Raw genomic sequence first — 20,920 nt, 5'->3', positions numbered from 1 at the left:
TGGAGTTTTCCTGGGATGCTCACACTTCCCTTCTCCACAGCTCTCCTGCACATCTACAACCACTCCCCCCTCCACTCTCCTCAGTGTTTCTTTTTAACAGTCTCTGAATTTCTAATTATATTCACTGGCTTGACACAAGCTGAGCTGTGCAAGGTTTTCTGGAAAAGAGCAGTTATTTTATGCTTTCTTATTCCCTTGTACAAAGAGAGAGAGCAGCATGCAATCCCAAAGAAATATACTGAAAAGAGAGGAGTATGTCATTTCAATAGTCAATGTGATGTTTTGGCTGTATCTGAAGATCAACATTTACAGAAAATAGATGCGTAAATTGCCTTTTATATAGTTCTTCAGAAGTTGCTTTCAGGAAATTATTTATTATTCCAGATGCCTAAGTATTCAAGGATACTGACTGACTGGAAAGAGTTTAGAGCAGAATAGTAAAAATGATCACTCAGTGCAGCTGTTTTGACTTATTAAAAAAAAAGTGATTAATGGATTAAAGGGATAAAATACAGCTTGAGGCTGGACTAAATGATGAGCTGGGGAGGACACGGGCCTCTCCAAATATGAATAAACAACATGAATAAAACAGTAACACACAGCAGTAAACCATAGGGTAAACAATGACACACTCAACTCAGAGCCACAAATTATTCTTCTACAAGTCAAACTAATCAAAGGATAGTTGAAGTTAAATCTTCTGTCATGTATTTCTGAACAGATCTACTCAACAGAAAGGCAGAAGATGTAGAGCTTGAACAGAATAGAGGATGAGGTTCTGATGTTACAAATGCGCCAAAGAAGTTTTCTTCTTGAAATGTCTGTTTCTGTATCGTATTAATACATTCTCTTTTCTAGCAAAAAATGGCACAATGTTCACTGTTTACTTATTACTATGTTAACAGTGAACATTGTGCCACTTTCTTTAGTTTGTCAACAGTTTGATCCACAGTCTTGCTTTGTAGTCAACATAAATTCACCCAAGCATTAACTTATCTTTGTTGACTTTGTGGTTCTTAAGATCATGCAGTTTAAAAAATTTTTGTTACACCTTATCAAATATACCAATTACTGCTGGCTTAGGACAGTTTCCATGCACAGCTCCTGAATGTCAATCTCATTTTCTCATATGGGTGATAGAAGAAATTTTTTGCACTTGAATGCTCCTGTCACTCTACTGAAGCGTACCATGAATTCAAAATAGACAAAAGTAACTTCTGGATAAAATTGAAATAACTGGATCACACCCTTGTTTTTCTAGGTTGATGATTACCTCAAATATTAAATAAGTCAAGGGCTACATCTAATATTTAGGCTGTGAAGTCAGTGAGTCCTAAGCTAGGAAATGTCAGAGGAAAGTAAGTAATCTCATCCTCTGTGTGCAGTGTATTTGAGCCTTAAGTCATCAAAGCACTACAAGGTGACCACAGAACACCACCATGAAGGCCATGGCAACCCTAAACCTGCTGGTGAAAATACAGAGATAGTCTCATGCTTCTTTTTTCCCCACAAGTGACTTAATGATGCAATTTTTTTTTCCATATGATTAGCACTTTGAAAGTTGGAAGTGTTGAATAGTTAGTTACCTGTTATTTCCTTTTATCCTTCTCTAAATGTGGGGCTCCAGGTCTCATTCTCTGCACATCATGTAAAGCTGGCTCTGAGTATGTATAGAATTACTTTACTAATAAAATTTCTACTACTATTCCAAACTAACCTGATATTTTACCATGTTGGAAGCACCACAGAAGTTATATTTCACCTATTCAAGGGAGTGAAATTAGTAGTATATTTTACCAATGGGAAAGATTATAGGCACTTGCTTCAAACTATTGAGTGCTCATCAATTTTGTCAATCTGCAATACAGAGATTCTAATTTATTTAGGGTAGTTACATTTTCTCCCCCCTATTTTTAAATCTTAGGAAGTTTATATAAGCTTTGATATATTCAAAGCATGGCTTCCATCAAAGTGAATGTAAAGACAAAGTATTGAGAGCTTCTGCAAATCTACTGGGTATGTATCAAGAAAATAAAGAACATAGAATTAGGTGCTCCTCAGTGAGATTCTGGGTTTTTAAGGATGATTTGTCCTGCAGTCATCCTGGTGGAAACACAGTGAAAAATGTAGGAGTGGGACCTGTTGTGTTACCTTGGAATTACCACACTCATCTTTTCCTGCATGCTGAAATCAACACTTCAGTACTCTTCTGGCTGGCCCACTCAACACACACATGTGATTTAACCACTGAGAGCAGTATTTCAATGCAGTGCTGGCAGAAAATCATACCCTGAAAAATGATAAGGCCTAAATGAAGAACCAGAAAAAGGGTAAGACCTGCCAGAAACAGGGTAAGTAAGGCCTTACTACAGATCTTGTCAGCTGTGAAAACTTCACAATCATCCTAGTAAGAATGCTTAAATGTGGATCAAAGATGTATTTTTCTAAAGTCCTACCGTTTAAACAAATAAAATTTAACACAACTTTATAAGAAGTAAGTAAATACAGATCAGCTTTAAACAGTAAGGGATTATGAAAAAGGCACCTCTTTACATTACCAAAATGGAAAATGTTTTTTTTTAATGGGAAGTTTCAGGGAAATGGATGTGCTTGATAGTATTTTACTTTAAAAAATCGTTATTTATAGAAAACCAATGGTTACTTGAAGAATATTGGGAAGGAACAGAACGGAATCTAAAATACAAGTGCCAGTGAGCAGGTAACGCTCTGGCCTGCTCTTCCCCAAAGGCCTGCAGCCTTTGCGGACCAGCTAGAGAGCGACTGGGGAGGGCGTGACCGCCGGCCACTGAACGCCGAATTCCCCAGCCCCGACTCCTCTGGCCGTCTGTGCCGAATCCGACAGAGACACAACATTCTGTACATCTCTGTCTGGAGCTGCCCAGGCCGGAGAGCGCGCTGAGGCGCCGCCTTGCGCTGCGGCGCCATGTCCTGCCGCCGGGAGGCGGGCCTGGCGCTCCGGCAGCGCCGTGCGCCGCAGCCAACGGGACCCGCGGCCAGCCGACGTTAACAGGCAGAACAACGCCCCGCGTCGCACCTGACTTGGCGCTCAAAGCCAGGACTTGGAGGCGGGGTGATCGGGCACTCAACAGCGCCAGTAACCAATCAGACTATAAAGCCCGTCCACCGCGGATTCTTATTGGCTATAGTGCCAGAACTGATTTTAGCAACAACCAATCGGACGCGGCGAAAGGGCGGCCGTTTGAATTGGGGCGGGAGCGGCCGGCCGCGGTGTGCAGAGTGGAAGGCGGCCGGCGGCGGGAACGGTTTTTCGTTATGGAGTTTGATCCCACGATGCAGGAGGGGCTGCGGCGCAGCAGCGCTCGTTTCATCGCATCCATGACGCGCATCATCGAGCACGTGAGCAATGCGACCGGGATGGCCGCGGGTTCCGGGCGCCGTCCTGAGGCGGGCGGGGAAGCGGGGACTGAGAGCAGCCATGCCGTCTGTGCTGGCCCGCGCACTCCTGTGCCTTGGCAGGAGAGGGCTGGCAAGAGCCAGGTCCCGGGATACAGCCACAAAACGGACACCTGGGACTGCCCGTGCTGGATACGCGACTTAGTTACAAGTGCGAGCTGACTTCACAGTGTCCTTAACCCCGACTAGCTTGCGTTAGACGGGGGATTTCCAATGAAACTACAGAAAGTGGGGGACTCCGTGAGTCCCTCTCCCTTGGGAGCCGTTCTGTGTTTAAGGTGTGGGCATGGTCCTCCTCCGTGCATCCCCGTTTATCCCGGGATGCGTCCTTTCCCGTTCGGGAGATGTTTTGTGCCGCCGCTGGGCTAAATCTGGCACTAGATGGATTTTCTCGCCTAGTGGCACATCGGATATTTTTACATGTCATGAGCTGTTGGTCTTAGCTGTGGGTTGCTTTTAGTTTCTACAGCAGAAATTTGGGTGAAACTGTCAGAGAGCGACTTAACTGCATTTTAAAACTCTCTGGAGCCCTGTTTTGGCATCGCGTATGCCTTAGGTTGAATGGCTTACGCATATAATTAAAATACACCGGTTTCCTCTAGGAGTTAATATTTCCGGATTGCTGACATACAGCTTTGGCCAATAAAACAGCATAATGATAACTTCATGTTTCGGGTAAAAGAAAAAATTGTTCTAATAACAATACATAAAACAGACATTAAAGATATTACTTTGATCGTTTGTTCTAATATTTAATTTTTTTTTCTTTAGTATAATCATCCCTTTAGGGATGACATACTGATTTCCATGGACTCTTTGACGTACGATACACCTGAGGGTAAGAACTCCTTAAAGCTACATTGCTTACATACTGTATGTGTAGACTTAGTAAAGCATGCAAGTGTAGTCAGCTGCAGAATATTTAAGCGTGACGAATACTGATTTTTTTTCACTAAGATATGATAAATCATATGTAGACTTAGTATAGTACCAAGAGTTTACTCCTATATGCATTATTAGTTTATCGTGTGCTCCATTCTAGAGAAGACAATGGTTATTAGCAAAGTTCATGGTATAAATGGGTAATGTTTGGATGACTTGAAGGAAGAAAAGGAATGCAGACATTAGCAGGAGTTGATATGCATGAATGGATTATGTATTTTCATCTCAACGTAATATTCTGAATAATGCTATGATAAATTACTGCTGTGCCAAACATCAGGGTGGAGTAGGTAGACAGTGTTTTTAAATTTTATCTACAAACAGACCCAAGCTTATTCGTAAAGACAAATCCACTATTCCTCTTAGCATAAATCTAAACCATGTGGGCCCATGACAATATTTATCCCGTTTTTTTTGTAATGGTTGATCAAAATTCTGCAATGTTGAAAGGTGGATCCCGTCCGGGCTCTGCGTGAGAGAATTGCTTGTTGTGAAGGCGAGGTCCCCGCCGGCTGCATTTCGCGCCTTCTCTTCACGTGGGCGCCGGCAAGGAAAAGGCGCCACCGCCGCCCTGGCCCCTCTGTCTGCAGCGCGGCTGCCTAGGAGCGGCCATTTTGAGCCCTGCCAAGATAGCAGCGGCCCCGGTCGCCAATTCCAGATCCACGTTCCCGGCCACGTGGCCGCTCCCCGCGCTGGTCTCGGCCGCGTGGTTCCTTGCCGTGCCTGACGGGCCCGCAGCACGGCCCTGCAGGCTCCACCAGGAAAGGGAGCGGCGCCACTCCTCGGAGACCACAGAGATAGAGAGCCCTCGCAGTTTTTCTGCTTCTTAAATACATTGTCGTAGAGGCATTACCAGCTTCTCTAATTGGCTTAGCAGCATGCCTCTTCTCAGAGCCAGCCAGCAATTAGTTTTGCCAGGCACAGGAGAAGCTTTCGGCAGCTCTTCCCAGAAAATCACTTCCGTGACTGGCCTTCTCCCTCTTCACCTAAAATCAAGTCCCATAAAAACTACCACATTCGTGAATTGCCGTCTCAGTTTTTATAGCTTACTGGAGAGAGCGAGGAAGTACCAGTTGTGCACCAAAGGTTTTTACAGACTGGCAGGCTTGCATTTCATACACGTTATCCAATGGGAGAGGGAGGAAGCATTCATAGAGTACTGTAATAGACAGCTTTGCATTGGTAAGGGATTGGTTATGCTTTTGGGTTAGTGATCTCTGTTCAAAATGGAAGGAATTATGGATCTTGGTCCCAAAGAGCCTTAATTATGGCTTTAACTAACCTCAGATACCATGGAGTCTGCATTCATCAACTAAAATCTAGAACCTAAAATCTTTTGCCTCTTTTCTCCTCTTGGTAGATTATGGGGCTGTAATGCTCTTTGGATTTTAGCTCAGTCTTGTTAGACACAGCATATGTGATGATCTTTTATGTCTTGCTTGACTTCTCAACTTGAATTGCCATATTCTCCTGGTTTGTCTTCCTTTAAATTTTTATTTCAGCAAATGTGGTAGTAGACAGTTCAGATTTGCTAATGCTTTGTTATTCTGTAATATGTCGTTCCCAAATGTTTGTTAGAGTGATATTCAGTATAGATGGTATTATGATAAGTGGTAATATTATTGCTTTTTGTTTTTTTCTAGGACCTAAACGATGGGACCATATGTCAAGGAAAGACGTTAAAACCTGGAAGAAAGGATTTACGGTATTTAATAGTACAGTCCTACTGCGCAGCCAAAATGCAGCAATATTTCTTTGTGGATGTATAGATAGATAGGATTATATTCTAATCTTGCCATGCTATATAATATTTTCAGAGGTTTTGAGGAGGTCATCATCTGCTTTACAATAGAGGTTTAGGATAGTTTAAGATGCTTCCGATGCATCTAGCTAAAATAGATGACTATTTATCATTGGTTAGCACTTGTAAAGCTGGAGAAATTTTTTTTTCAGTTGCTGTCTGTTGGGAGTGTGTATTTTTGGAACTCATCAGAATGTATTCTGTGCAGTTATTGCATTGAATCAATTTATCTTTGTTCAGCCAGTCAGCTCTTTGATTCAGCAGGGGTTTCTGGTTTCATCTTTAGTTTCTGTTTTTTTTTCTCTGTGAAATAATGCCAGATTAATTAAAGAATCTTTGCAGTCTCACCAGTCAGTGTGTCAGGTAAACCCATGGCCAGTATGGCGTGCCTTGGCAGTAACTCAGAAGCTGTTCTGAACCCCACAGAGTGAGGGCATGAGGAATGAAATTCAGTCTGAGGCAACATGAGTGGATTTAATGGAGACCAAAAAGAGGCTGTATTTAGGGTTCCCTTTCCACTCCTGGTAATGCCTCATGCACAGTCTACTAAGCATTGCTGCCCCCAAGTTTCCCAACCAAATCCATAAAAGACTGTGAGGGAAATTCTTTGTCTTAGCCTCTTATGTGGGCACAGGTATGTTCTTGTAAATAAATACAATGGTTAAAATAATTTTGCTATTCTTTGATTATTCTGACTTTTTTTTTTCCTATTGCAGCACGTTGGTCAAAGGCCAAGGAGCACAGGTAGTGGGTTTTTTTTTAAATCGATTGCAAAATATCTTAATATATTATGACATTCATCTGAAAAACTTTTATTTGGAGCATAAGAGGACAAAGCACTGCCTAGCACGGGCTTCCTCCACAGCACTGCCAAAAAAGATTGTCCATACGGTGGTCAGATACAGGCTTTGAATCAGCTTAAGAAATCTGAATGTAGAGCTGGAAAATAAGGGTCTGGTACAAAAAGTTTCAGATGGTCCTGACCTTTACTTCTTGTTCCATTTGGCTAATGGGGCAAAGTGGTACAAAATTGTGGCTATAGTCTCTGATAAAACATGGAAAGAAAGTTATGTATTTTCAAAGATACAGTATTTCAAGTTTCTTAGAATAAATATTTTGCTAATCTTTGCAAATCTACTTTATGGTCTGAATATCCTAGAAGCTCTTACAAAAAGGAGTTTACGTGGTTGTCTTAAATGCTGGAAAGACTTGATCTTATTAATTTTAAATTTAGTGTCCTCCATTTCAGATGACCTAGAAAGGCAGAAAAATGGGTAATAGGTGTTTTGCAGCTTCTGATGTTACTTGAGAAAAGTATTACTTTATTTCAAGTCATCCTAGGGAAGAAATTTCTAACTAAATATTCAAGGGTGGTAAACAGCTTTCTTTTGAACAAAGTAAGCCTGCATAGATTTGTATTTTCCTATGTATATTTATATATTCCATAAAAATTAGAATATTGCAGATTTTTTCCAGCTTAAGAAAACCATTGCTCTGGCTTTGTTTAATTGAAACACAAAGACACATGAAAGCATTTGAACTGTCTGGTTTTGGTTGCTGTTAGCCTTAAAAAAGGCGAAAAATCAAACCAGCCCATACACCTTAAGCCCTCAGCCCAAAAAAGATACGTCTGACTATGGATTATTAATGCTAATGTACGGATTTTACTTACTCACTTACTCTTAAGTAGACCTAAGTGTTTTAAATTAGGATACATGAAGGTTTGTGCTATTAAGTCTAAGCATTAAACAACTACCTATCACTGGACCCCCTCCCCTTAGAATATCACTAGTGTTGTTTTTCTCCAACTCACAATTCTGCATTTTGCTAGATTTGAGTTTTACTATTTGGGTGGCATGTCCAGCACCCTCATCAAGTTTTAGTGATTTAAACGACAGTCCTTTGAGTGGTGGGGTTTTATTTTTTCGTATATGGCAGCTCTGAATGAGGGAGGACCAGGTATGTTAAATTTCAACCTGCCAGAGAAGTGATATTTTTGTCATATATTAGCCACATGAATTGGCTTTTTTTCCTTGCGAGTTTTTTGGGAACAAAATGGGCTTTGTGGTGTTTCATAGACCTTGCTCAGTAAGGGATTTCAACTGGACACTACTTTATTCTTCTGATGCCGTCTGTTCCCAACCCAGATATGTTTGGAAGAGGCACTCTTTGGCTTCTAAAAGAATATCTTGTTAAGGAAGTATTACAGTAGTGTTTTGCAAAATCATGAGGATTAATTTCCAGAGAGGGTTACAACCTTAAGCCAGAGCCTTCGAGTTATATGCTTGTTGAATTTTATGAGAGAGTGGTTTTGTAGCCACTGGTTGGAAAATTGTGCTTTGAATAATTATCAGTGGTCTGTGTCCAAACTTGGGGCAAACATGGTGGTTTTTCTACAGGACTTGTCCTGTGCACTCTATTGGTTAAATACTTTATTTAAGTAATTAACGGAAGAGGGAATACCCTTAATTAACTCTCAGATGATAGCAGGTGGTGTTGCCCACTGAGAAATTTGTTGTCTGACAAATTTGGGCTAAAACTGAAATTTCTTCGATTTCATGCAAAGGAGTTCAAAGTAATAGACTTACTTTGGAATAATCAAATGCTGAAGAGACAATTTTGAAAGCTGCTTGAGCCAAGCAAGGATATCGCACTCCGCTGTAAAAATAGCACACACCGTGCTAGAAGATATGCACAAGTGCCTTGAACGTGAAGCACACAAAACCGGTTTTCTGCACTGTTCAACAGTGATAAAAAGGGTGCTGCAGTACTTTGGTTTGTGTTTCAATATAGTGTGATTGGCCAGAGGGAGTCAGAAAAAGAAACCATTTACTAGAGCCACTGGTGATAGGACATAAATAGAGGGAAAAATAAAAGAAATTGAAAACAAAAATAGCAAGAGAGGCTAAATATTATGAAAGTAATAGAACTTTTTTTTTCCTCTCCCATTCATGCTATGAAATATCAGAGAAGCAGAGCCGTGATTTTGAAGATGAGAACTCAGCAGAACACCAGGTATGGGTGCTACATTGCATCTGTTTTGATGGAGTGTTCCAGGCCAGGCTGGGTGAGGCTTTGAGCAATCTGGCCATCACAGAGGAGATGGTTCTAGATGATTTTTAAGGTCCCTTCCAACCCCCAACCATCCTATGTCCGTCTCTTTGGGAAAATGTATTTATGTAGTCAAAAGCTAAGAAATCATTTATGAGCAGATGGTCCTGTACCACGATATCTGGACTGGTTTTCAGCTGTATTATTAGGGTTATTTTGGAGGGGGAGAGAGAGCAGTTGGATAGGGGCTGTTCACCACCAAGTGCCTTTTTAGTTAGGCAATATGTGGGTCTAACTTTTTAAATTACTACTTGTAAAATCTGTGTAGTCTAGAATAGCTTCTTTTGACTCAAAGTAAGTGTGTGTATAGACTTGTTAATAAAGATGGTGTGATTTGGTCAAAATTTGTGGAATACCACCTGCATTTGTTTCACAACCACCACCCCCCAAAAACTGAGCATGTAGTGAAAGCAGAAAATTCTATGGGCTAATTAATATAGTTTAAGCTACCAGGTAGTAAAATTCCTTTCATGTGCTTTTAAGGAATCTTCTGAGAACTCTGGTGCAGATACATCTGATACAGGTGGGTTTTTTTTCATTTACTGCTTATCTAACCTTTAATTAACTTTGTTGAGAAAATTGAAGATAGTGAGGTTTTGACCTTGTATTCCCAAATAATTATTTGATTGCATTAATTAGTGGGAACTGCCTTTGACTTGTTTTTAATGTTTATAACTGGTATTATTCAACAGTTTGAGCAAATGAAAACTTGTAGTGTTTTTCATAGATTCAGCTATGGCTAGGCAATAGCCAGCAGTTAATGGCTGAAAGGGAAGTTGTACTAGAGTGTGTTTAGCTTGGGGTTTAAGTATTCTGGTAATTAATAAGCTTGTTCATCTACATAGCTGACTCTAAGGCTGGCAATTTCTTCCCTGATGAGGGAAATATTTCCTACAGTCATTTGAGAGGATAGTTTCAAATAAGCATTTGAATGATAAAATAATTTCTGCCAATTTAGAAAGCACGCCCTTTTTCTCAGCCTGCTCAATGAAAGCTAGGAAAAATATTTCAGAGGCGCCTGTAGCTTGGCTTCTGTAACTTCCTTTGCCTTTTGCACTTGTGGGATAAATGAGTGAAGTGCTTCACAGACTCTGGTATTTTCATAGCAGCATCCAATAAAATGATTATGCGCTTCTCCTCCTCCTCTTACGAATGGTCTGCGAAGCATCTGGTGAGGATTTGTAGAAACCTCTGTGAGTTCCAGCTATCTCCAAATCCTTTAAGATGTAGAAATTAGATTCTTAGGGATATGGGATTTGATTCCTCACCTAAAAAATTGAGTGCACTGTGGTGTTTGTGATGTGTGATGTTTTGGCCTTTGGTAGTTTGGGTTGGGTGTTTTCAGGGTCCGTTTTACTTGGTTGGGTTTTGGTGGCTTTTTGATACATAAAAGCTTACCAATAGGGCACACTAACTTAAGGGAAGAAATCAGTCTTTAGCTGTTTTAACTAAGGTTTTAGTTTTGGCAGGTGTTTTCCCCTTTTAGTATTCATACAGAATACCTCATACTTGTCAGGGAAGGCAGAGTTTCTTCCAGGTATTATCCACTATTTTTGTGTTGAAAGTGTGCAAAGCTTGTCTACAGCAGGCAAAAGTCAAGTGGAGCAGCTCTCGCCTGGGCCTGCAAGTCTGTCCTTGATAGGGAAAGTTATTAGGATTACCATTTCTTGCTTTCTCAGGAAGTAGCATGGCAGAGTACATCTAACAATTACTTGTATCCAGCAGGGTCCTATCACAGAGGACTGGATTAATTTGGAGAAGTTTTATTATTTATTATTTTTATTATTATTTTTTTATTATTATTATTATTATTTATTATTCTCTAAGTTATAACTTAGAGAATGAGAGTGTTTTGGATGCACCTCCTGTGATATAGCTTTCTGAAATAAAGGTCATATTTTTGAGAGAGGAAGATGGAAGTTGTCTTTCTTTCTCTCTGTTCTGCCTTTGAGGCGCAAAGGTGTTACTGAATTTCCCTTTTGGCCTTTAAGACCACTTTTGGATTCCCTGGAGAAAATACTTTTATTTTTCCATCTGTGCCATGGCCCACTGCTAATTACTGAAGTGTTCCAGTGATTTGGAAGTATGATTGCCAGCACATTGAAGATATACTAAAATTAGATTTTTGAGGACTCACACTTAGAAGAATTTTCCACTTGTATAGAAATCAACTCGTGCTCTGATGCAAGCTATTTGTTAATAATTTATAGTTGATGTGATGGGGTCAATTATTGTGTGACACAGGAGTTGTTCCCTTTATCTCGAGAAGCACCCATTTTTGTAGCAGTCCAGTCTGTTCATCTGGATGAACATTTAGGAAGCAATCTGACAGGTTTGTGCCCAATTGAGCTGGAGGAAGAAGATTGTATGGCAGAAAGAGAAACAGCAATGTAAGAGTAGTATGACGAGGCAGTGATGTGATAGTATGATAACCAAGATTTCTTTCACTCACGATTTCCAGGGTTATTCTCCTCTCTTTTTCCTTCCCTCTGATGAGTGCAGGGAAGTTCAGAAATCGGGGCTGAAAATGCAGTCATGTATTTGATGCTCATGGATGACTGATTTTAGCTAATGATGAATTGGAAGGTCTGCCTACATTGAGGACAACAATGTTTTGTTGCATTTCATTCACAAAACCACCCACAGAATACCTAAAACTGAGTGACCAGAGTCTGTCTTGTTTTTTCATATTCTCAAGTCTGCGTTATTTCTCACTTTGTGAGTCCTGAGGTGGTCTTGACAACCGAAAGGTACTGAGAGGAAATGTGAAAGAAAATCCTGGCTATCTTTGTTGGCATATTTGGGAATGCAGTGGGGATTGTGCATTAATGATTAATGAATCTTAGAGAGCCACAAAAGAAGGAGCTTTAAAAATGTTTTACTCTCTGAGATGTTTAATAGAAGTTGTAAAGAACTGATGGCAAACAAGTTTTCGTAAGCCTTCTTTGCTCTGCTGAAGTCATTTATGGAGCTACAAACCATGCTTTTCAATTGGAATTGGAATGGAAACGTAATACAGTTAAAAGTTATAGTGTAGAAAACTGTTTTCTAGAATGAAAACAGTGTAGTCAATAACTTGCACAGTGTGTGTTTAAAAACATTTCTGTTTTGAGTTCAGCTATGTTTGATTTAATATTTACCTTCAAATTGCAGGTGAAGAAGGTGGTGACGTAGCCTCAGTAGGAAGAAAATTTAAAGGAATCCGTCTCAAGGTAAAAATTTTGGGTGTCTAATAGAATGTAGTGATTCAATAGAAGCTAGTTACTATTTGAATAGTTTACACATGCCTGATGAGCTGATGCAGTCAGCAGAAGACTTGATATCGTCTGCGTCTTAATGCACATTTTTGGCAAGTGAGGAGTTCAATAAGTAGCGTCACAGAGACCAATCAATGACAAGTGATGTTATTGTCTTGCTAATACCAGTGGGCCAGAGGAAGGCCTACAATGTACTGCATCAGCAGGCAGCCCTAAGAAGGGCTTTTTCTAGGTAAGGAAAAAGAGAAAGCAGATGGATCATAAGGTGAAAACGCTTGTTAAAGAATGGTCGTTCACCTGAGAGTCTAGCGTAAATAGGTAACATGATTGGAAGCAAATGGTAAATGAGCAGTAATGGCTGCCATAACAAAAGCAGTCTGGGATCTTCTGCTGTTGCTTCCCAAACCAGACTAGGGTCAGGACTAGCCGGACTATTTACAGTGTTGAGGAAAAATATAACACGCACTTTGTGTGTGCAGCCATTTTAATCCTGTGGTTTGCTTCCTCCAATAGCGTTGCCAAAAATGGGATTTACTTTCCTTACTTGTCTAGCACTGTGCTGGTGTCTTCTCTCTGACAACAGTTAATACAATCTGCTTCAGAAAGGAGATTGTTTCCAGTTGCTTCCAGAGATTGCTTCCAGTTTGACTAATGAATGGCCTTTTATTCCAAAATTCTCTTAGGTTTTACATTGAGGGTAGTTGCAGAGTAGACCTTCATTTGTATATGACTTCACACGGAATGTTGAGAATACAAGTAGAGATTTGCAGCTGTAATCGTCAGAGCTTTGTAACCTTTTTTCTTTCTTCCTCTTTCCTTTATTTGATTGGGATTTTTGATGGTTTTCATCAGAGGATCTTTTAGGCCGAGTGTGCTGTTCCTTGAATATACTTGTTTATTATTCCTTTTTTAAATATCTTCACAGGTAGTTCCTTCTATGGAATTGTGGTGGGTTTTTTTTGGCTGGGGGGGAGGTGGGGAGGCAGGTTTTTGCCTAAAACGTGTACATTAAAAATAAGTTTATGCAGGTTGCATATAGCCTGATCTGAAGAGTACTTGTTTGCAGTAAATCAGGATAATCATTTTGGAGTTGCCTGTGCCAATAATTTCCATGTGTTTTAATAATTCTGTTTTCCTTTTAGAATCTGAATGTAGAATCTGATGGCCAAATCCTGAAGAAAAAAAGAGTTCCAGTGGATGTGATATTACAAGGTGATGAGAGAAATATTCCCAAATGGATAACGGTGAGATATTTCTCCTATTCTAAGTTATGAGCTAGTTAGAATAAAGTAAAAGCTCTTTAACTGGGTAGCAGTTAAATGCATTTTCACACAACTTCTCTGGGCTTCTCCCATTGTTCTTCTGCTTGATGTCTGTGTAGATATTGTAGGATCTTGGGGTTGTGAGAGCTATGAAATGTAAGAAACAAAGCAAATGTTTTATTAAATGTATTTTCACTTGTTTTTTACTTTTATATGTTGTTCTTGGAACCCTGATGTGCAGGTTGATCTTTGAGCTGTTAATTTTCCTAAAAGTCTAAATCTGAGCTTTGTAGAGGCTCAAAGAAAAAGAATTAGCTTTGTTTTGATTTGGGGAGTGAACAAGGTCAGGGTGAAGTGTCAGGATGCAGCTTCTCTTTTCTGCTGGAGCTGCCAGAGATGTGTAGATTACTCAAGTGTGTGTGTGTAGATATATATCGATGGATAAGTTCTTATATTTGGGGTAGGGATTAGTACATGACGTGTAACGTATAAGTTGAAAAAATTATGAATAGCTTTCCAAGAATAAACTAGCGAGTCCTAAAACTTTCTACTGAAGTCTTAGACAAGATGTTTTCCACTTTGTCTGAACTTGGCTGAGCCCTTAAAGACCATAACTACTGTACATGACCCAGAAGAGCAAGAGGCAAGGAAGTCACAAGTTAGGTTTTGCTGATATCTTTAACATGCAAAAAGCTCAGAACATTAGATTGTTTTTTTCTTTCTATGTTTTTCAGATAACAACTCCTCCAAGTTTGTCAAAACGTCGTCGTTCAGCTTTGCCCGGGCGAGAACTGCTTGGTACAATTAAGTCTTTTGTCTGTTGGTCAAATGTATTTCTTTATTAATATTTCTTAGAAAAAGTATTTCGTTCTTGGGAGGTTTTGCCTTCATATCTCCATATAATTACTTGATTGCTTTAATTAGTGGCCAAAGATTTTGACTGGCTTTTTGTACTATTTTAAACTGGTATTATTCAACATTTTTGATTCTTGAGCAAATGAAAACTTCCAGTGTTTTTCTTAGATTCAGCTATGGCTTGGAAGTAGCCAGCATTAATTGCTGAAAGAGAAGTTGCAGTAAAGTATATGATTAGCTTGGGGTTTTGTATTCTGGTATTCAATTAGCTCCCTCATCTACTTAGCTGCCTCTAAGGCTGGCAATTACTTCTGTGTTAAGGGCAATGCTTCCTACTGTCATTTGAGAGGATAGTTTCAAATAAGCATGTGAATGATAAAATAATTTCTGCCAATTTAGAAAGCACGCCCTTTTTCTCAGCCTGCTCAATGAAAGCTAGGAAAAATATTTCAGAGGCGCCTGTAGCTTGGCTTCTGTAACTTCCTTTGCCTTTTGTACTTTTGGGATAAATGGGTGAAGTGCTTCACAGACTCTGGTATTTTCATAGCAGCATCCACTAAAATGATTATGCGCTTCTCCTCCTCCTCCTCTTACCATACACCTGACAGTAAGAACTCCTTAAAGCTACAATGTTTACATACTGTTTGTGCAGCCCTTTTTGAAAATTAGGAGGTAAGTGGGCATATTAAAAAATGCGTACTAAAATAATCTCATGAAGTTCCATAATGGGCTCTCCATAATTTAGGAGATTATTCAGTGCAGTCAGTGAATCAGGATGTCTCCAGGAAAAAGGAGCATACAGTTACTTTATTGGGAGTTAAGTTCCGGAATAGAAACCAAAACATGTCAGTACACCCAAGCATAGATATGATACTACTTGGATGGGATGTGTGACATCTGAACATTTTTCTGAAAAGGAGCTATATGTTCCAATAAAATATATATCTCTACTGGGATAAGTGATCGGGGAGAAATTTTTCCGGTGTAGTAGAGTGAATCACGCAGAATCACTAGATTGGGAGAGACCTTCAAGATCATTGAGTCCAGGCCATGCCCCAACACCTCAACTAGACTATGGCACCAAGTGCCACATCCAGTCTTTTTTAAACACATTGAGGGATATAGTGACTCCACTGCCTCCCTGAGCAGACCATTCTGGTCTTTATCACTCTTCCCGTAAAAACCTTTCTCCTGATATCCAACCTGGATTTCCCTTGACATAGCTTGAGACTGGCTCCTCTGGTTCTGTCCATTGCTGACAGGAGAGAGAGACCAACCCCCACCTGGCTACAGCCACCTTTCAGGAAGTTGTAGAGAGTGATAAGGTCGCCTCTGAGTCTCCTTTTCTCCAGGCTAAACACCCCCAGCTCCCTCAGTCACTCCTCACAGGGTTTGTTTTCCAAGCCCCTCACCAGCCTCGTTGCCTCCTCTGGATGCGCTCAAGTGTCTCAAGGTCCTTCCCAAACTGAGGGGCCAGAACTGGACACAGCCCTCAAGGTGTGGCCTCACCAGTGCCCAGTCCAGGGGAAGGATGACCTCCCTGCTCCTGCTGGCCACACTGTTCCTGACACAGGCCAGGATGCCCTTGGGCTTACTAGCCAGCAGGGCACACTGCTGGCTCATGTTCATGTCAGCCAGTACCCCCAGGTCCCTTTCTGCCTGGGCACTGTCCAGCCACAACGTCCCCAGCCTGTAGTGTTGCAGGGCGTTATTGTGGCCAAAATGTCACCATGCCACCTTCACAAAATAAAGGCATGTTGGGCTCAATTCTCTCAAGGTTGTGTAGTCAGGTTTTTTTTGCTGTTCTATTATGACATTTGTCTGAGAAACAGCAAACTTTTATTTGGAGCACAAGAGGACAAAGCACTGCCTAGCACGGGCTTCCTCCACAGCACTGCCAAAAAAGATTGTCCATACGGTGGTCAGATACAGGCTTTGAATCAGCTTAAGAAATCTGAATGTAGAGCTGGAAAATAAGGGTCTGGTACAAAAAGTTTCAGATGGTCCTGACCTTTACTTCTTGTTCCATTTGGCTAATGGGGCAAAGTGGTACAAAATTGTGGCTATAGTCTCTGATAAAACATGGAAAGAAAGTTATGTTTTTTCAAAGATACAGTATTTCAAGTTTCTTAGAATAAATATTTTGCTAATCTTTGCAAATCTACTTTATGGTCTGAATATCCTAGAAGCTCTTACAAGAAGGAGTTTACGTGGTTGTCTTAAATGCTGGAAAGACTTGATCTTATTAATTTTAAATTTAGTGTCCTCCATTTCAGATGACCTAGAAAGGCAGAAAAATGGGTAATAGGTGTTTTGCAGCTTCTGATGTTACTTGAGAAAAGTATTACTTTATTTCAAGTCATCCTAGGGAAGAAATTTCTAACTAAATATTCAAGGGTGGTAAACAGCTTTCTTTTGAACAAAGTAAGCCTGCATAGATTTGTATTTTCCTATGTATATTTATATATTCCATAAAAATTAGAATATTGCAGATTTTTTCCAGCTTAAGAAAACCATTGCTCTGGCTTTGTTTAATTGAAACACAAAGACACATGAAAGCATTTGAACTGTCTGGTTTTGGTTGCTGTTAGCCTTAAAAAAGGCGAAAAATCAAACCAGCCCATACACCTTAAGCCCTCAGCCCAAAAAAGATACGTCTGACTATGGATTATTAATGCTAATGTACGGATTTTACTTACTCACTTACTCTTAAGTAGACCTAAGTGTTTTAAATTAGGATACATGAAGGTTTGTGCTATTAAGTCTAAGCATTAAACAACTACCTATCACTGGACCCCCTCCCCTTAGAATATCACTAGTGTTGTTTTTCTCCAACTCACAATTCTGCATTTTGCTAGATTTGAGTTTTACTATTTGGGTGGCATGTCCAGCACCCTCATCAAGTTTTAGTGATTTAAACGACAGTCCTTTGAGTGGTGGGGTTTTATTTTTTCGTATATGGCAGCTCTGAATGAGGGAGGACCAGGTATGTTAAATTTCAACCTGCCAGAGAAGTGATATTTTTGTCATATATTAGCCACATGAATTGGCTTTTTTTCCTTGCGAGTTTTTTGGGAACAAAATGGGCTTTGTGGTGTTTCATAGACCTTGCTCAGTAAGGGATTTCAACTGGACACTACTTTATTCTTCTGATGCCGTCTGTTCCCAACCCAGATATGTTTGGAAGAGGCACTCTTTGGCTTCTAAAAGAATATCTTGTTAAGGAAGTATTACAGTAGTGTTTTGCAAAATCATGAGGATTAATTTCCAGAGAGGGTTACAACCTTAAGCCAGAGCCTTCGAGTTATATGCTTGTTGAATTTTATGAGAGAGTGGTTTTGTAGCCACTGGTTGGAAAATTGTGCTTTGAATAATTATCAGTGGTCTGTGTCCAAACTTGGGGCAAACATGGTGGTTTTTCTACAGGACTTGTCCTGTGCACTTTATTGGTTAAATACTTTATTTAAGTAATTAACGGAAGAGGGAATACCCTTAATTAACTCTCAGATGATAGCAGGTGGTGTTGCCCACTGAGAAATTTGTTGTCTGACAAATTTGGGCTAAAACTGAAATTTCTTCGATTTCATGCAAAGGAGTTCAAAGTAATAGACTTACTTTGGAACAATCAAATGCTGAAGAGACAATTTTGAAAGCTGCTTGAGCCAAGCAAGGATATCGCACTCCGCTGTAAAAATAGCACACACCGTGCTAGAAGATATGCACAAGTGCCTTGAACGTGAAGCACACAAAACCGGTTTTCTGCACTGTTCAACAGTGATAAAAAGGGTGCTGCAGTACTTTGGTTTGTGTTTCAATATAGTGTGATTGGCCAGAGGGAGTCAGAAAAAGAAACCATTTACTAGAGCCACTGGTGATAGGACGTAAATAGAGGGAAAAATAAAAGAAATTGAAAACAAAAATAGCAAGAGAGGCTAAATATTATGAAAGCAATAGAACTTTTTTTTTCCTCTCCCATTCATGCTACGAAATATCAGAGAAGCAGAGCCGTGATTTTGAAGATGAGAACTCAGCAGAACACCAGGTATGGGTGCTACATTGCATCTGTTTTGATGGAGTGTTCCAGGCCAGGCTGGGTGAGGCTTTGAGCAATCTGGCCATCACAGAGGAGATGGTTCTAGATGATTTTTAAGGTCCCTTCCAACCCCCAACCATCCTATGTCCGTCTCTTTGGGAAAATGTATTTATGTAGTCAAAAGCTAAGAAATCATTTATGAGCAGATGGTCCTGTACCACGATATCTGGACTGGTTTTCAGCTGTATTATTAGGGTTATTTTGGAGGGGGAGAGAGAGCAGTTGGATAGGGGCTGTTCACCACCAAGTGCCTTTTTAGTTAGGCAATATGTGGGTCTAACTTTTTAAATTACTACTTGTAAAATCTGTGTAGTCTAGAATAGCTTCTTTTGACTCAAAGTAAGTGTGTGTATAGACTTGTTAATAAAGATGGTGTGATTTGGTCAAAATTTGTGGAATACCACCTGCATTTGTTTCACAACCACCACCCCCCAAAAACTGAGCATGTAGTGAAAGCAGAAAATTCTATGGGCTAATTAATATAGTTTAAGCTACCAGGTAGTAAAATTCCTTTCATGTGCTTTTAAGGAATCTTCTGAGAACTCTGGTGCAGATACATCTGATACAGGTGGGTTTTTTTTCATTTACTGCTTATCTAACCTTTAATTAACTTTGTTGAGAAAATTGAAGATAGTGAGGTTTTGACCTTGTATTCCCAAATAATTATTTGATTGCATTAATTAGTGGGAACTGCCTTTGACTTGTTTTTAATGTTTATAACTGGTATTATTCAACAGTTTGAGCAAATGAAAACTTGTAGTGTTTTTCATAGATTCAGCTATGGCTAGGCAATAGCCAGCAGTTAATGGCTGAAAGGGAAGTTGTACTAGAGTGTGTTTAGCTTGGGGTTTAAGTATTCTGGTAATTAATAAGCTTGTTCATCTACATAGCTGACTCTAAGGCTGGCAATTTCTTCCCTGATGAGGGAAATATTTCCTACAGTCATTTGAGAGGATAGTTTCAAATAAGCATTTGAATGATAAAATAATTTCTGCCAATTTAGAAAGCACGCCCTTTTTCTCAGCCTGCTCAATGAAAGCTAGGAAAAATATTTCAGAGGCGCCTGTAGCTTGGCTTCTGTAACTTCCTTTGCCTTTTGCACTTGTGGGATAAATGAGTGAAGTGCTTCACAGACTCTGGTATTTTCATAGCAGCATCCAATAAAATGATTATGCGCTTCTCCTCCTCCTCTTACGAATGGTCTGCGAAGCATCTGGTGAGGATTTGTAGAAACCTCTGTGAGTTCCAGCTATCTCCAAATCCTTTAAGATGTAGAAATTAGATTCTTAGGGATATGGGATTTGATTCCTCACCTAAAAAATTGAGTGCACTGTGGTGTTTGTGATGTGTGATGTTTTGGCCTTTGGTAGTTTGGGTTGGGTGTTTTCAGGGTCCGTTTTACTTGGTTGGGTTTTGGTGGCTTTTTGATACATAAAAGCTTACCAATAGGGCACACTAACTTAAGGGAAGAAATCAGTCTTTAGCTGTTTTAACTAAGGTTTTAGTTTTGGCAGGTGTTTTCCCCTTTTAGTATTCATACAGAATACCTCATACTTGTCAGGGAAGGCAGAGTTTCTTCCAGGTATTATCCACTATTTTTGTGTTGAAAGTGTGCAAAGCTTGTCTACAGCAGGCAAAAGTCAAGTGGAGCAGCTCTCGCCTGGGCCTGCAAGTCTGTCCTTGATAGGGAAAGTTATTAGGATTACCATTTCTTGCTTTCTCAGGAAGTAGCATGGCAGAGTACATCTAACAATTACTTGTATCCAGCAGGGTCCTATCACAGAGGACTGGATTAATTTGGAGAAGTTTTATTATTTATTATTTTTATTATTATTTTTTTATTATTATTATTATTATTTATTATTCTCTAAGTTATAACTTAGAGAATGAGAGTGTTTTGGATGCACCTCCTGTGATATAGCTTTCTGAAATAAAGGTCATATTTTTGAGAGAGGAAGATGGAAGTTGTCTTTCTTTCTCTCTGTTCTGCCTTTGAGGCGCAAAGGTGTTACTGAATTTCCCTTTTGGCCTTTAAGACCACTTTTGGATTCCCTGGAGAAAATACTTTTATTTTTCCATCTGTGCCATGGCCCACTGCTAATTACTGAAGTGTTCCAGTGATTTGGAAGTATGATTGCCAGCACATTGAAGATATACTAAAATT

General features: G+C 39.9%; 1 protein-coding gene across 1 annotated transcript in view; it reads left to right on the top strand.

Annotated features, from left to right (window-relative positions):
- Window positions 1–3,290: 3,290 nt before the first annotated feature.
- Window positions 3,291–20,920, top strand: part of HJURP (Holliday junction recognition protein) — a 46,617-nt gene continuing 28,987 nt past the window's right edge. Inside the window, exons 1-11 of the mRNA XM_066568840.1 lie at window positions 3,291–3,378; window positions 4,207–4,273; window positions 6,021–6,082; window positions 6,895–6,922; window positions 9,147–9,193; window positions 9,773–9,812; window positions 12,443–12,501; window positions 13,689–13,790; window positions 14,543–14,606; window positions 18,659–18,705; window positions 19,285–19,324. Coding sequence (XP_066424937.1) covers window positions 3,295–3,378; window positions 4,207–4,273; window positions 6,021–6,082; window positions 6,895–6,922; window positions 9,147–9,193; window positions 9,773–9,812; window positions 12,443–12,501; window positions 13,689–13,790; window positions 14,543–14,606; window positions 18,659–18,705; window positions 19,285–19,324 — 640 coding nt within the window. The 5' untranslated portion in view covers window positions 3,291–3,294. The remainder of the gene's footprint in view (window positions 3,379–4,206; window positions 4,274–6,020; window positions 6,083–6,894; window positions 6,923–9,146; window positions 9,194–9,772; window positions 9,813–12,442; window positions 12,502–13,688; window positions 13,791–14,542; window positions 14,607–18,658; window positions 18,706–19,284; window positions 19,325–20,920) is intronic.

This window comes from Molothrus aeneus, chromosome 2, assembly GCF_037042795.1.
Source record: "Molothrus aeneus isolate 106 chromosome 2, BPBGC_Maene_1.0, whole genome shotgun sequence".
NCBI lineage: Eukaryota > Metazoa > Chordata > Aves > Passeriformes > Icteridae > Molothrus > Molothrus aeneus.
This window is presented reverse-complemented; position numbering and strand designations above follow the sequence as displayed.